Here is a 14,750-nt window from a genome sequence, read left to right on the forward strand (position 1 = left end):
TATGAATGGTTATAAATATGGTGCATTATTTTACACTGTAGCTGTCTGTTACAGATGTGAGGGGGAGGCAGGATCTCATCCACGTGACGGGCCTTTCCCCAGTCAGTTCCCTAAAAAAATAGTGCTATATTGTGAACAGTGCATTTCAGAGCAACTCATTCTAAGACTCACCCAACTTCATGTCCTCCTTCAGAGCAGGCCCTCAACCTGTAATACACAGCTATGCTGACCTGCACTCATCTGTTTAACCCTCATTCCTCCCATTCAGTTCCCTAAAAGACACCGCTTTATTCTTCAGATCAGCAGGAAGCCAGAGAACACATGTAGGTCTGTTTCTCTACTAGTGTCGATGCCTATACTCAAATATAACATAAAATAATGTAGATCTGCCTCTTCAATACAAAAGAAAAACACTTTATTACATTCCTTAAAGCACATTTCTTTACAACAATGTGTCACACTGAGATTAATTCAGTTATGAGGTTCTAGTATTTCGTTATAAACAAGACCAGGAGAAGAAAAAAAACAGAAAACAGAAAAATAGAGATATTTTTTGGTATTTCTATTGTGCTTAGGCTACTTTTGTAAAAATAGACCACGAACAGACCACAAGACAGGCTGGTGGAGAGTCACTCAGAATGGAAAAGGGAAAAAAAATAAAAAAAATAAAAGAGAACAGCTACAGTCTGGCAAACGCCGTTCACATTAAAAACAACATACATCTGAATAAAATCCATCTCTCATTTTTATTTAGATTAAATTTCTTTTTTGTCTTGTTTATATCCTGGCGTATATATAACTCAGGCTCCTGTAGTAGAACATCAGAAGAAAGAGGAAAGGTCTTTGACACTTTGTGATTGACATTCACAAAAATATATATACTGTATAATATATAGCTACAGGACACAGTGATCAAGGATTCGGGTCTCCTATTCGGTGCAAAGTGTGGTGTGCGTGTAGCATTGTGTGTATAAGTGTGTGTGTATTGGTGTCTGGTCGGCAGAATGAGAACACTGGCAAGACAGAGACCAGCTATCTCCCTGAGTGACACTTTAAAAGACAACTGTTTCTGTAAAAAGTCGATGGAAAACAGTTTTCTCTTTACAAAACAACCGAACCTCATTAAACTATATAAAAGAGATTCACCTGATCGTGCTGTACACTTTGTGAGACTTTGTTGTGGAAAGTGAGTCTTCATAAACAAAGAGACCACATGCTATATACCTACATATGAGGGTTATCATAACAATAGTGATACACTGAGCAATCCACTGAACTGGTGTGTTCTGAATCGTAAACTGGAGTGGTCTTCTCAGTAGTAAAACAGTTTAAAGGGGCAGTCTGACTTAAAACTGTGTGTAATTTGTTATTTAGCTTTATTCTGGAATATTCTGTAGTATAAAACTGTAACTGTAACCCTTATTTAAAAATTATTATTTTTAAAAATGTATTTGATTGTAAACAGAATGAACCCAAGATATTTTATGTTTTATTTGCTCAACTTGCTCAAATTTATTAATAAACATCTATTCCTGTTAGAGCTTGCTGTTTCAGCCCTGATACACATTCCACACAAAGCTAAGAGAGTAAAGAATTCATCAGTTTTGACATCCCAGAGTCCAGTAGAGAAGTGAAGCTGCTGCTGGACATGGTGAACATAAAGCTTCCGTAAAGTCTTTTGTACCAAATCATCAGTATGATCACCTGCCTACAGTAAAATAAAAATAAATGGAAGAAAACTGTTATTTATTATTGGTTGCATTTTCATACTGTTCCAATGTTTGCTTCTGAAGTTTCTCGAGTGGAAACATCTTAATGATTCAGAATCACTGTACACCCTCACATTACTGGGTAAGAACAGGTAAACTGATTGTTTCGGCCAGAGTGTCCCTTTTGAGATTTACAAAGCCCTCAGGCAGCTCAGTTTTCCAGTGCAAATTCTTAAAAGTTAAAAGCTCGCACTCGACTTCATAGAGATTCAGAAAATCTCTGAAAGATACAATTTCATACTTTGCATCAGATTGTTTTAAAAGCATAAAAATCGACGATAAACACTACAATAAACCCTGACTCAGGGGGGTAGCTGAGAACTCTGTCCACCTTGGTATTTTTTTTTCCATCATGCCGAGGTGTACGAGCAGGAAGTGGAGCACGGAGGGACAGGAAGTGGGCCACAGAATCTGGGATTTAGGGGGGGAAAAGGATAGAGGAACCACAATTTACAAAATAATACAACTAAGAACCGCACCATTTCCAATCCTCGACCTGACCCTCGCCACCGCCGCCGCGTGCTGGTGGGTGAATGTTTGTGTCAAACGTCCGGCCAAGAAGAGTCCAGTCTCACTTCAATTTCTCAGCCATTCCTCACACTGCAGAGTCCAGAGCAGAGTTTCAGAACTGCAGCAGTAACGGCTGCGCCTCGAAAGGTCCGTTACAGAGAGTTGCCCTGTGGGTTCTGAAGAACCAGGTGCTCTAGAGCTTCATCCAGCTCGGCTTGGGTTGTGGAGTCCAAAAACGAGCAAACAAACAATCAACAACAAAAAAGAGCGGAAGCTGGAGCTCCTGTTCCTTACAGGTTCCATTTCACCGTCACAGTCTGTGCTTTATAGTCCATCATAGTTCGAGTGTCCGGTCCCAGGGCAGCCTCTGATGTTTCATATGAAGGTCTGTCCAAATTTTTCACCTTTTAAACTCTCACCTGCATTTTCCTGTCGATTTCTCTCTCTCCCTCCCTCCCCTATACCTACACCTCTCCCTCTCTCTTTCTTCTCTATATATATATATTTATAATTATATAGTTATATACATTCCTATTTAAAATAAACTATAAATGTACATTTAAATTAAAAAGGAAAAACAAAAATTCATCTTTTTATCGACTTTCTTTTAAGTGGCATTCATTCATAAGGGCGGGGGACATGGGACTGAGGTTTCTCATTGCGTTTAACATAATAAAACATAAAAAACCCTAAAAAGAAAACAAAGCAGCACCAAACACTATCTAAAACAAGCACCTGAGCGAACGTGAGCATGTACACGTGGTACACAGAAGTGCCATAAACAAGTCGCCTTCAGCCAAACGTCCTACACCTCGCTGGTGTCTTGGCAGGTTGGGCGAAAAAGGAGAAATTGACAGTACTAAATATTTTATAATATTATTGCACATTAGCGTGTGGTGCTTCAGCCTGGTCCTGGGTTTCCCACTGAATCTGAGATTCACAAAATATATATATTTATATTTATATCGTATCGTATATTTATATCGTATATCGTATACATCTGATAACAGAAATAATAATCAATGACATAGAAGAAATATAAAGCCACAGGCATAACAGTTTTCTTTTACTCTTAACAGACTTATTTTGCTAATAAAATAATTAAATCACATTTTTAGCCCCTGAAATTAGGTATATATTTTTTATTTATTACAGTTACTGCTATTATTATTAGATTCAAATGTTGATACATTTTAGAAAAATGGGAGGTAACGAAAGTTTTGTGTAAAGAAAAAGTTAAGAATTATATATATATAAATGCGTTATAATGTTATGCATTTATTATTTTTGTATGCTTTTATACTGAAAATAATGCAGTCAGACAGACGTCATGTCATTGACTCACATTCCTTATTTATATTATATAAAATATGGAGGTCGGGAAGCTCCAGGACCACGACTGGTTGCCACCACAGTAAAATCTACACCAGCACTCTTAAAGTTTACTGGTTCAGTTCTGCTGGTTGGAGCAGGAGGGTTGGTATTGATTTTGATTTTGTTTACTTTTTGACCCTATAGGCTGGTCCCTTCGTACGGCTGAGGATTCGGACACTACCTGCTGCTCTTGTGATTGTCTCCAGTAAATGACACTGGTTTTCATTAACAACTGAAAAAAAATCAGGAAAGAAAAAAATTATACAAAAATAAAACACGAATAAATAAATACATTCGGCCGCATCCCAAGGTTAAGTGCTATCGTTGGGGCGTTCGTACATTCATGATTTGTCCGAGGGCGACTGCAGGCAGGAGTGCGGCGTGGATTACCGCTCTGTTCCAGTTCCTAAATCAGGCAATAAAATAGACCTTATTCAGAACTCTGTTGCCTGGAATTTTAAGTAATTTATTGTTTTTGCTTCTCCTACATACAGTCGTTCAAAAGTCCTGACCTGCTGATTAAACATGTGGAATGTATCTTTAAAGTAAAGTTGATCTGGCTGTGGAAAACAATCATAATATGCTAGTTCTGTAAATTGTCTGAGGTATATATTATTATTGCAAACCTATTTTTAAATTAACAAACCCTTCTTTTAAATTTCAGAATGAATGAACGAAATTTATAAATAAAAACAGTTACATAGTATAAATTATTGTCAAAAAAAAGAAAAAAAATTCTAATTCACTAATATTAAGTAATTCCATCTGAACACTAACATATTGTTTTATAATGATATTTTTATAATTTTTATATGGATGCGCTGAATTTTAGAATGTTATTATTAATATTATTTATTCTGCTGGAAATGTACACTTTTGGAGTTGTACACAAATGTACATAAAAAGAGTGAAAAGATTAATAATTTATTTAAAATTGAGACGAAAATACATCTAAAATATTTTGTTGTTCCAGTGCATCCCCACATTATTATATTAATGATTTGTTTGTTGCCTGATTTCAATTCCTTCATTTACACTGCTGTGGTGAATTAGCACACAGCACTAACACTCAGCCAATACTGTGTAACAGATACTTAATACTGAAGCATTAATTCTAATTATTAAGTACACAGTAAGTTAACAGTACGTTAAGAGGAGGTTCCTAAGCTAATGTTTCCTGAGTTAAACTGGTTGGTATGAACTGGTCTGAACTGGTCTGTTAGAGCTGAGCTAATACTGAACTCAGGGCAGTGCTGAGTGACTGCAGGACCGAGTCTTGGTCCTGTGTATTAGAACTAGAACAGAACAGTAATCCAGGTTTACAGGACGTCCCTGAGGACGGGATAGAGATTTAGTTTTTGTAATAATTTTTAAAGTAATAAACTGGTCTCGGCTCCTTGTCGATGATCTTTATGCGCATTCAGAGGTTCTAAAGGGGGCGTGTCAGAGTGTGCTGCTGTAGGGGCGGGGTTTGGGGGGTGGGGGTGTAACGCTGAGTTGGTTCCCCTATACTGGTGTGGGTGTAGGTGGTGCTCCTGTACAGGTGGAGGACTGAAACTGGGTGTACTGGATTGTCTGTGGGCTGCTGGTCAGATTCTCATCATTTTCCTTCGTTCTGCTGTGTGTTTTTTTTTTTTTACAGTAAAAAAAGTTTTCCAGCTTTATATCTCAGATTTACACCTCACTTCACCATCACCCACTACTATCTCATCTGTTTATTTCTACCCCTCTCCTACTTCTCACTATCCCCCTCTTCTCCTCTTTTTATTTTCTCTATCAGTAACCCTGGTTTTCTTTCTCTCTCTGTTCTGCTCCCTCCCCCTGTCTCTCGCCTGCTCTAGCTGTCGGTGGAGTCGGGGAAGGTGATCTCGCTGCCGAACACTTCCCTGTAGAGTGGGGGGAAGCTGTAGGCCGTCTCGGGATGGACCAGGCGGAAAAACTCCAGCTTGTCGATGTGGAGGTTACAGATGGACTTCATCTGTGGTAGTTTAGACACCATCTACACAAACGAGAGACAAAAAAAATCACACATCAGAACTGGAAAACTGCTCCTTAATACCTGACTGCACAAGATATTCAGCAACCCAAATTATTCTCCCCCAAATGGCACTTTCACCATATACTGAGCAATGGCTAATGTGATGTTAAAAATGTTAAGTGCTCAATAATAAATTAACACTTTATTATAGTTTTGTCTTTTTTTTAAAGTACCATATTTTAGGAATTAAAAGGCGCACTATCAGTGAACAACAGTAAGAAACAGGGGTGTCGCCATGTTTCGCTTCTAATTCAGCAGGTCTCACTGCTTCAGGCATCTAACTAAACAAAACTGTAATTCTTAAAAAAACATTTTAAACGAGTTAAACGAGCACTGAATGTTAATTTACACAGATTTCTCTCCTGAAACTGTTAACTTGGGTGAGTAAAACACTTCCTTTTATTTACAGTAAACTTAGATTTCCAGTATTTTAGCACGATTAGCAGCAGCACTAGCCACGGTTAGCAGCACTTAGCGCTAGTAAAAGCCAGCGAGCTAGCGCTTAGTGCAGTTAGCAGCTAATGCTAATTTTGCTCGAGTCTCGGTGCTGGAAAACTAAACTGAAACTCCTGTATAAAGCTGTACCTCAGCAGAGTGGCAAAATTGGGAAAATTAAAGGATTTTAAATGTGCCTTATTGTGCAGAAAATACATTTATTTAAGTTATTAAATGATGAAAAAATTCACAAACATAATGAAATAGTAAAAATCTGTTTGTTTTTCGCTATTTGATCTTTGGTTGTTTAATTTTGTTTGTTTTCAAGACAATATTTCAGCCAAAGATTTAAATATCATGAATTAAACATAAATAAACAACTGTTTTTGAACAATGTCAATATACTGCATTAATAAAATCTCTTTACTAAGTCAACACAATGAGTATTATTGAGGTCTGCAAAAATGATTTATATATGGCTGTATTTTGTATGATAAGTAATTATATAACGCCCCATCCATTTGCACCAATCCTTACCTCACTCCAACTCCCATAATTCACCTGGTCTTACCTCGAGCACACTGACCAGTGTTTAACCATCCCCAGAGTTAATTTACATTCTGCTGTCCCATGACTTTAGGCATGTCTGTGTATTTTAAGACTAATATGAAGGTGATTAGTAATTTATAACGGCTGTAAATGTTTAATGTGATGGTGATGATACTGCACATAGAGAGCCCTGCAGCTCAGTTCTGTAAATAGCGCCGCTGAAGCTGCTCCACCTGTATTTAACCTCCAGCAGATGGCGCTATTCACACTCCATAGACTGGAGCTGCAGGTCTGCTGCATTATCTGCTGTAGGTTCACAGGACCACAGGCCATTCTGCATAATGAATATATGAGTGGCTGCCAGCTGATCACAGTATACACTGCCTCTAATCAGGTCAAGTGTTTATTAAATCTACAGATCATACTGAAGTCTTATTAAATGAAACTGGGCAGTAGCAAATGAAAAAGTCCATCCAGTAATATCTGAAGTCAGCTCAGCCCTACTCCAACAAGTGGTCTGCAGGCAGTTTATAGGTTGTATTTTAATGGTAAATGGATTTAAGCCTTACTGTGAGTAAATGAATGATTTTAGTCTCGTCTGAATTTTACAAACCAACCATGTATCGCGGATATGTTACTGGAGGTGACAGCTCCTCCACATACACACATATACATTTTTATATTTATTTATTTATATCTGCCTCACCTTGTCCAGTTTCTCTGGGTTTGCTCCTGACATGTGCAGACTGTGCTGCAGCGCCACATACACCTTCTCCTGTAGCTTCTGCACCTGCTGACTGTCTGTTAACCAGGGCCGGTCTGAGAGAGAGACAGAGAGAGAGAGAGACAGAGAGAGAGAGAGAGAGAGAGAGAGAGACAGAGAGAGAGAGACAGAGAGAGAGACAGAGAGAGAGACAGAGAGAGAGAGGTTGAAGTTAATGAGAGTCACAGTTGTTTAGCAGGGTGTGTACACAGTATATACGTGTATTAAGTTTCTGTATGTTTGTGTGTCTCACCAGGTGACAGCAGGATAGCAGCGCTGAACAGCGCCATCTCTTCCTCACTCAGCTGAAGACGGCACAGATTCTTCGCCAACTCAAATACAGCATTCACCAGGTCATCACAGCCTACACACACACACACACACACACACATATAAATACAAATACCTAAAGTATAGAAGTGTAGGAAAATATTGTGATCAAAGTATTGCAGTATTCTATTCTGTAATACTTTATTACTCTCTAAAATGTTTAAACTATCTGTGGGGTAGTGGCGTCTCAGTGGTGATAGCAGCAAGCTGCTCATAACCCCTGTACTGTGACTGAAGATTAAGATATTAATACTGTTATACTCTGTGATATTTATGGTGATATGTGTAAGTGTGCAAACTAGGGCTGCACAGTATTTTATTACAGCATGCACAATAGTCGAGATTGCAGGGGGTGCCAAATAGAAACCATACACATCATTCTACAGCATAAACACTCACCCAGTGCTTTAAAGAGCTGAGGGCTGGCGAACTTGCCGTCGAAAAACATGGTGTTATTAGCGGAGTTGTATGCACGACACATACGAATCAGCAGCACCTCCAAACATCCTGAATGGGGAGATATGTAGAGAGAGCAACACACAGAGAGAAGCAGAGAAAGAAAGAGAGAGAGAGAGATGGAGGGAGGGAGGGGAAGATATATTCCACCATTCCATTCCAAAATTAAAAAATAAAAAAAAGATTTGTTTTAAAGTTTTATAATTAATGATATTAACACAAAAATGTCCAGAATAGGGAGGGGTTTGAAAAATATGTAGTAAGACAAAAAATTTAATTTAATTTACGTGTTTAAAAAAAGGTTATTGTTCAAAATGTAGAACAGAGAACAAAAAAGATAGAAAGTTGGAGACAAAAATGACATGAAGAGACAAACGTTAGAAAACAATGTCTCAGGGTTCAGAACAATTTAACATGGACAGGAAATTAATATATAATAATAAGGAAATAAATATAATATAAATCAAAAACTTTGTTTTTGTTGTGAATAAGCACTGCTTTATTGTGACTGTAGATACATACACCGATCAATTCTGTCCCTGACGTTACTTTATCTACAAGGTGTTTCAGCTGTAGGTAGGAGTGTGTAATAGAGTGGAGGACAGTGGGAGATTAAACACAGTGTTTAAAAACTCCAGCAGCACTGCTGTATTTGATCACCTCAAACCAGCACAACACACACCAACACCTCATACACCACCACCATGATACACACACACACACACACACTAACACCTCATACACCACCACCATGATACACACACACACACACACACACACACACTAACACCTCATACACCACCACCATGATACACACACACACACACACACTAACACCTCATACACCACCACCATGATACACACACACACACACACTAACACCTCATACACCACCACCATGATACACACACACACACACACACACTAACACCTCATACACCACCACCATGATACACACACACACACACACACTAACACCTCATACACCACCACCATGATACACACACACACTAACACCTCATACACCACCACCATGATACACACACACACACACACACACACACACACTAACACCTCATACACCACCACCATGATACACACACACACACACACACACACACACACACTAACACCTCATACACCACCACCATGATACACACACACACACACACACACTAACACCTCATACACCACCACCACAATACACACACACCCACACACACACACTAACACCTCATACACCACCACCATGATACACACACACACACACACACACTAACACCTCATACACCACCACCACGATACACACACACACACACACACTAACACCTCATACACCACCACCATGATACACACACACACACTAACACCTCATACACCACCACCATGATACACACACACACTAACATCTCATACACCTCAATCATGCTAATCAGTGCTAATCACTGCAGTGCTGAGAATAATGAACCACCATTCAAATAATAATAATAATAATAATAGCTGCTCTGTGGTGGATTTCTCTCCTGTGGGTACAGATTATTGAAGAACTGAATATAGCTGTTGGCCGTTTCTTCCAGCCCTACAGTTGCCAAAAGTGCAAAGTCAGAGTGGCAGCTCGAGCGTGGCGCTATGCTATATTAATCCCTAATCTGACAGCATTAATCTTAAAGCGGTGTGTAAACCAGTATATGTAATCTGTAATCTGTATGTGTATTTAATCTGAGCTGAGCCCCGGCGCGCGGGAGCGCAGCACTGACCTGCTTTGAGGAGGATGATCTGGTCGTTCTGGCACAGGTCCATGAAGCCGCTGATGCGCTTGGCGAACTCCACCACATACTGGATGGCGTTAGTGATGTGCAGGGCACACTGCTGCCACATCCACTCAGCAGACTGGACACAAACATCAATCAGTTAATCAGATGATCGATACTGAGAGTGTGCAGTCCAGAGATCAAAACACCAACTCAAACACATACATATGTCCAAACGTTTGTGAACATCCCTTTTAATCAATCCACTCAATCAGTGCTCATTCTGATTTCTGCTGATTTCTTGCTCTCTTACTACAAAAGCAGGATAAACTCTTTATATATCCTTGAATTCAGAAAATACAGTGAATGGGCATCAAGACTTCTGTCCAGATAGTAAATCAATAATATTTATAATATAATTATGTAACTATTCAGTCAGACATGCATGCGTTACTATGTACCGTATTTTTCCACACTATAAGGTACACTTACGATCCTTTAACTTTCCTAATATATAAATTCTACCAGTCAGGTATTAAGGAGAAGTAAAGCCTCTTTACTGAAGTACAGAGTTATACAGGAGTTTCAGTTTAGTTCTCCAGCACTGAAACTGGAGCAGTCACTGACTGCGCTAAGCGTTAGCTCTTTCACCGTTCAGAGGTGATTATATCAGACTGTAGTCTGCGTGTTTACCGCAAAAAAACAAGCTACGTGGGACAAACCGCTAGCTAATATCACCTTGGGTTACACTCAGGGTTCCTCAGTATCGTTGCTGGCTGTCAGGCTAACCACGGCTAGCCTTAGTGGAAATCTGTAAATCTAGGCTTACTGTAAAAAAAAAAACTGAAGCGCTTTACTCACCTAAATAAACAGTTTTCAGGAGAGAAATCTGTGTAGAATAACATCTAGCACTCGTTTGACTTAAAATTTTTTTTTTTAAGAATTAAAGATTTGTTTACATAGCTTAGCTTTACAGTTCTCGCCTGCTGAATTAGAAGGAAATATAGCGACACCCCTGTACCTTACTAGTGTCTCATAATGCCCCTTATATTCGGTGCGCCTTATGTATGAAAATAGGCGTTTATTGATAGTGATAGCACCTTATAATTTGATGCGCCTTCTTGTGTGAAAAATACGATACCATTAAATGAAAAACATAGCATCAGCATTTTGTTTGGTTTGTCTGGTTAAATTTCTGTAATATATTTGAGCTCTATGAACAGAATCTCTTAAGCTCCAAAATAGTTCATTCCATAGAGGATCAAAATGTTCAAATGGATGCCTTGTCTGTATTGACTGATAAATTCAGGCCAGAACTCCCACATCAGTGCATCCCACTGTTTTTCTAAAAAAAAATAAACAATTTATGAAATAATTAAAACACTGACCGGCTTGAAACCAACAAAACCCCAGGGATTTAAGGTTTATTTTTGTTTTCTATAGCTGTAAAACGGACAGAGGGCATCACAGCTATGACGTTAGTTATACAGGCACTGGATCTGGGTCAATCCCAAACATGCTATTTCAAAACAGCAGCAAATTCAAAGGTAAGTCTTAGTGGTGGGGCATTACGCTGATTAATCAGAGCCTTTGCTGCGGTTCTGGTTCTGATATAAACGTACCTTTAGCTGGAAGGAGCGGGTTTCTTCAGGTGAGTACAGGTTCCAAGTGAAGCGCTTCAGCTCCTCTGAGGTGTACTGACACGTCTCCACATGAGACTTCACCACATTCTGGGTAATTTGCTCTGAACAGAGAAAAACACATATTACATTCAGCAGCACACTCACATTACCACAACCGGCTCATGAGCTACAGATTAATAAAGATAAATCTTCTTCTTAACTGGCAGCTTGGAATGCAGCAAATACTAAGCAACCAAAAACATTCAGGCAAAAAAAGACAAAGCTTCCAAGTAAAAGAATAATATATATATATATATAGTTTGCTTTATACAGTTCCCTTTTTGCCGTAGTTAGTAGGAATCTGTGCAGCTTATATAAACATAAAGGTTATACGAGGCTGACTGGAACCATTCTTCACTGGGTATTGTTTAACCAGTTAGTTCTTAGGAAGCTTCTGCTAACTGTATAAAGTGTATTTAGGTAATAAATGAGGATCTTGGTGTTCTTGTCATCGCATTACTGTTAATGTCTGTCTAGACAAAGTTATCAATTACCAAATCAAACTTTTAGCACCAGTGGACGTGCAGACTGGCACAGTGACATGATTCTTTCATTTATATTCTTTAACTGTACGTAGCCCACAGTTTAGTTTCCCACATAATAACAACCACTTTCATAAGTAACAGAAAAATATAAATATGCAGAAGAAATATGTTTATACTTTATGACAATATTGGAAATATAATTTTCCAATATTTCATTTTTACAGTAAACACAGAGCCTGTCACTGACTGACGTTCATTACAGGAATCAGCAAATTATTGGCTGTTGGCATTTTTTCTGCAGCTTTTATATTGTTCATATTGAGTTTAGAATTATATTGTATCAAGTGAAATAAATAAATATACTGTGATTGTCAAAGAGTTAGGGGACCCTGTACTAAACTAGTCTTTTACTACACTGCCTGGCCTAAAAAAAATCTCAACCTGAATTTTAAGTAAGTAAATGATGTGGGGTTGATGCTGCAGTTGGTCTGCAGGTTTAGGTTCAGCAACAGTATGTGCTGGAAGACTGAGGTCAGCTGACTACCTGAATATGCTGAATATAGACCAGCTTATTCCATCAATGGATCTTTTCTTCCCTGATGCCACAAGCATATTCCAAGATGATAATGTGGTCTGGAATTGTGAAAGAGTGATTCAGGGAGCATGAGATCATCATTTTCACACATGGATTGAGAGAGTTCACCACAGAGTCCAGATCTTAACCTCATTAAGAATCTTTGTGCTGGAGAAGACTTTGTGTAAAGGTCAGACTCTACCATCATTAATGCTGCTGCAAGATCTTGGTGAAAAATAAATGCAACATTGGATTGAAATAAATCTTGTAACATTGCAGAAGCTTATAGAAATGATGCCACAGTGAGTGCATGCTGCAATCAAAGATAAAGGCCAACCAACAAAATATTAAAGTGTGTGACCTTTTTTTTGGTGGCACAAAGGTAAAAGATCTACCTGAAACAACCCACATGTGCAAATAATGACATCTCGTCGTGTGTCCAGCTGACCACTGTGGACCTCACACTGACAGCACTAGGAACAGACAGGCAGTGTATATACTTGTTTTATAAACACATACCTTGTATACTCCTACATGTAGTGCTGACTATATCCATGTCCATATTATTCAACTCTGGGCATTTAGTAGAATGTTTCATTCGTATACCGTATACTGTATTCGATAAGTGGTGACTCTGTTCTAAGATTTCTGGATTTAATACAGGTCCAGAGAAAGTAAGGCTGTAATGGTTAATCTATAAACTCGAATTATTCTGGATGACTGACTATAGAAACGATGCAGAATTAGTTTTTACGTTTACTTAAAACTAGAGTGGGTGATTCTGTAAAAAACATTCAGTGTGTGCTAGATTCCGGCCCTTTGTAAAGCAAAGTCCCCAAAACACAAATTTAAAGTCTTTTAACACCTTTTAACACTTTGCAGGGGTCCAGGAACAATATGGTATTTAACATTAGTTAAATAATAACACATTATCAATTTTTGGTTTTGGTCCCATCTCCAAACACGCACCTATATCGAGGAGTGAGCAGCTGTCAGGCAGCGCTCCCAGCAGCGTGTGGGTGAGGATGCTGGGTTCAGGCAGCAGCTGATATTCGTGCTTCACTCTTTCCACTTCAGCCATGTCCATGATGCTGGGCTCCGGAGAGCTCTGATTGGACGAGCTGCCGCTGCCTGCACTTCCGGCTCCGCCCCCCACCCCGCCGTCCAGCAGGTCTAGGCCGCAGTATTCGCCCGCCTCGCCCGGGGTGAGCGGCAGGTCGAACAGCAGGCCGTCGGGCAGAGTGGCGATGTCGTCCAGGTCACTCAGGGCGGCGCTGGAGCCGCCGCTGCTGTACGACCGGCTGTGTCCACTGTCCTCACCGGCCTCCTCATGCTCCCGGGGCAGACCCCCGGGAAGACCCCCTGCCAGCCCTGACAGACAGTCCTGGGAGAGCTGCTGGTGCCGCTGAACCTCCGCATATAAACTGTCCCGCTGCTTCTTAGACATGCGTCCGAACTTTACCGCTAAAGAAGGGGCACAGAGAAACAGAGCGTGTTTAAATCAGGGAAGGAAAGTTTATGAATTACTGAACCCATGAGTTTTGGCATGTCTGTGAGTGTAGTTCACAGTAACAGCACTAAGCAGATTCTCTTATTCAGGGTGACCATGAGTAAACATGGTTTTATCTGTACTGTGTACTTTATTATCAGTTAAGAAAAAAAAAAACTTGCAGCTAATCATCTGCATCAGTAGAGGATTATCTGATTAAGAAAATCCAATGAATTTACCCTTCCTGCACTGAAAAGCCACTGCATCAAAAAACGCCAGAGCTAATAATCAAAAACTAATAAAAAAACCATGAACAAGAGATTACTGTACTCTACACCTTTATCACCAACAATCTCTACAATACAGAGTTAATATATTTACTAATACCACTTACAACTTTACTGTACACAACACAAGCCATATGTTCACCATGAAGCAGAAGCTCCGCCCACTTTTCTACAATACAGAGTTACTATACATTTACTAATACCACTTACAACAGCTTTCCACAGCTGCTGGCTAACATACAGGTTACAGCAGGGCTT

General features: G+C 39.4%; 1 protein-coding gene across 1 annotated transcript in view; it reads right to left on the reverse strand.

Moving 5' to 3' along the window:
- Positions 1-398: 398 nt before the first annotated feature.
- Positions 399-14,750, reverse strand: part of rorcb (RAR-related orphan receptor C b) — a 28,461-nt gene continuing 14,109 nt past the window's right edge. The window contains exons 4-10 of the mRNA XM_007241943.4: positions 13,686-14,180; positions 11,598-11,719; positions 9,982-10,114; positions 8,168-8,275; positions 7,692-7,802; positions 7,382-7,494; positions 399-5,652 (exon numbers count right to left, since the gene is read on the reverse strand). Coding sequence (XP_007242005.3) covers positions 5,491-5,652; positions 7,382-7,494; positions 7,692-7,802; positions 8,168-8,275; positions 9,982-10,114; positions 11,598-11,719; positions 13,686-14,180 — 1,244 coding nt within the window. The 3' untranslated portion in view covers positions 399-5,490. The remainder of the gene's footprint in view (positions 5,653-7,381; positions 7,495-7,691; positions 7,803-8,167; positions 8,276-9,981; positions 10,115-11,597; positions 11,720-13,685; positions 14,181-14,750) is intronic.

Source organism: Astyanax mexicanus, chromosome 4, assembly GCF_023375975.1.
Source record: "Astyanax mexicanus isolate ESR-SI-001 chromosome 4, AstMex3_surface, whole genome shotgun sequence".
Lineage (NCBI taxonomy): Eukaryota > Metazoa > Chordata > Actinopteri > Characiformes > Acestrorhamphidae > Astyanax > Astyanax mexicanus.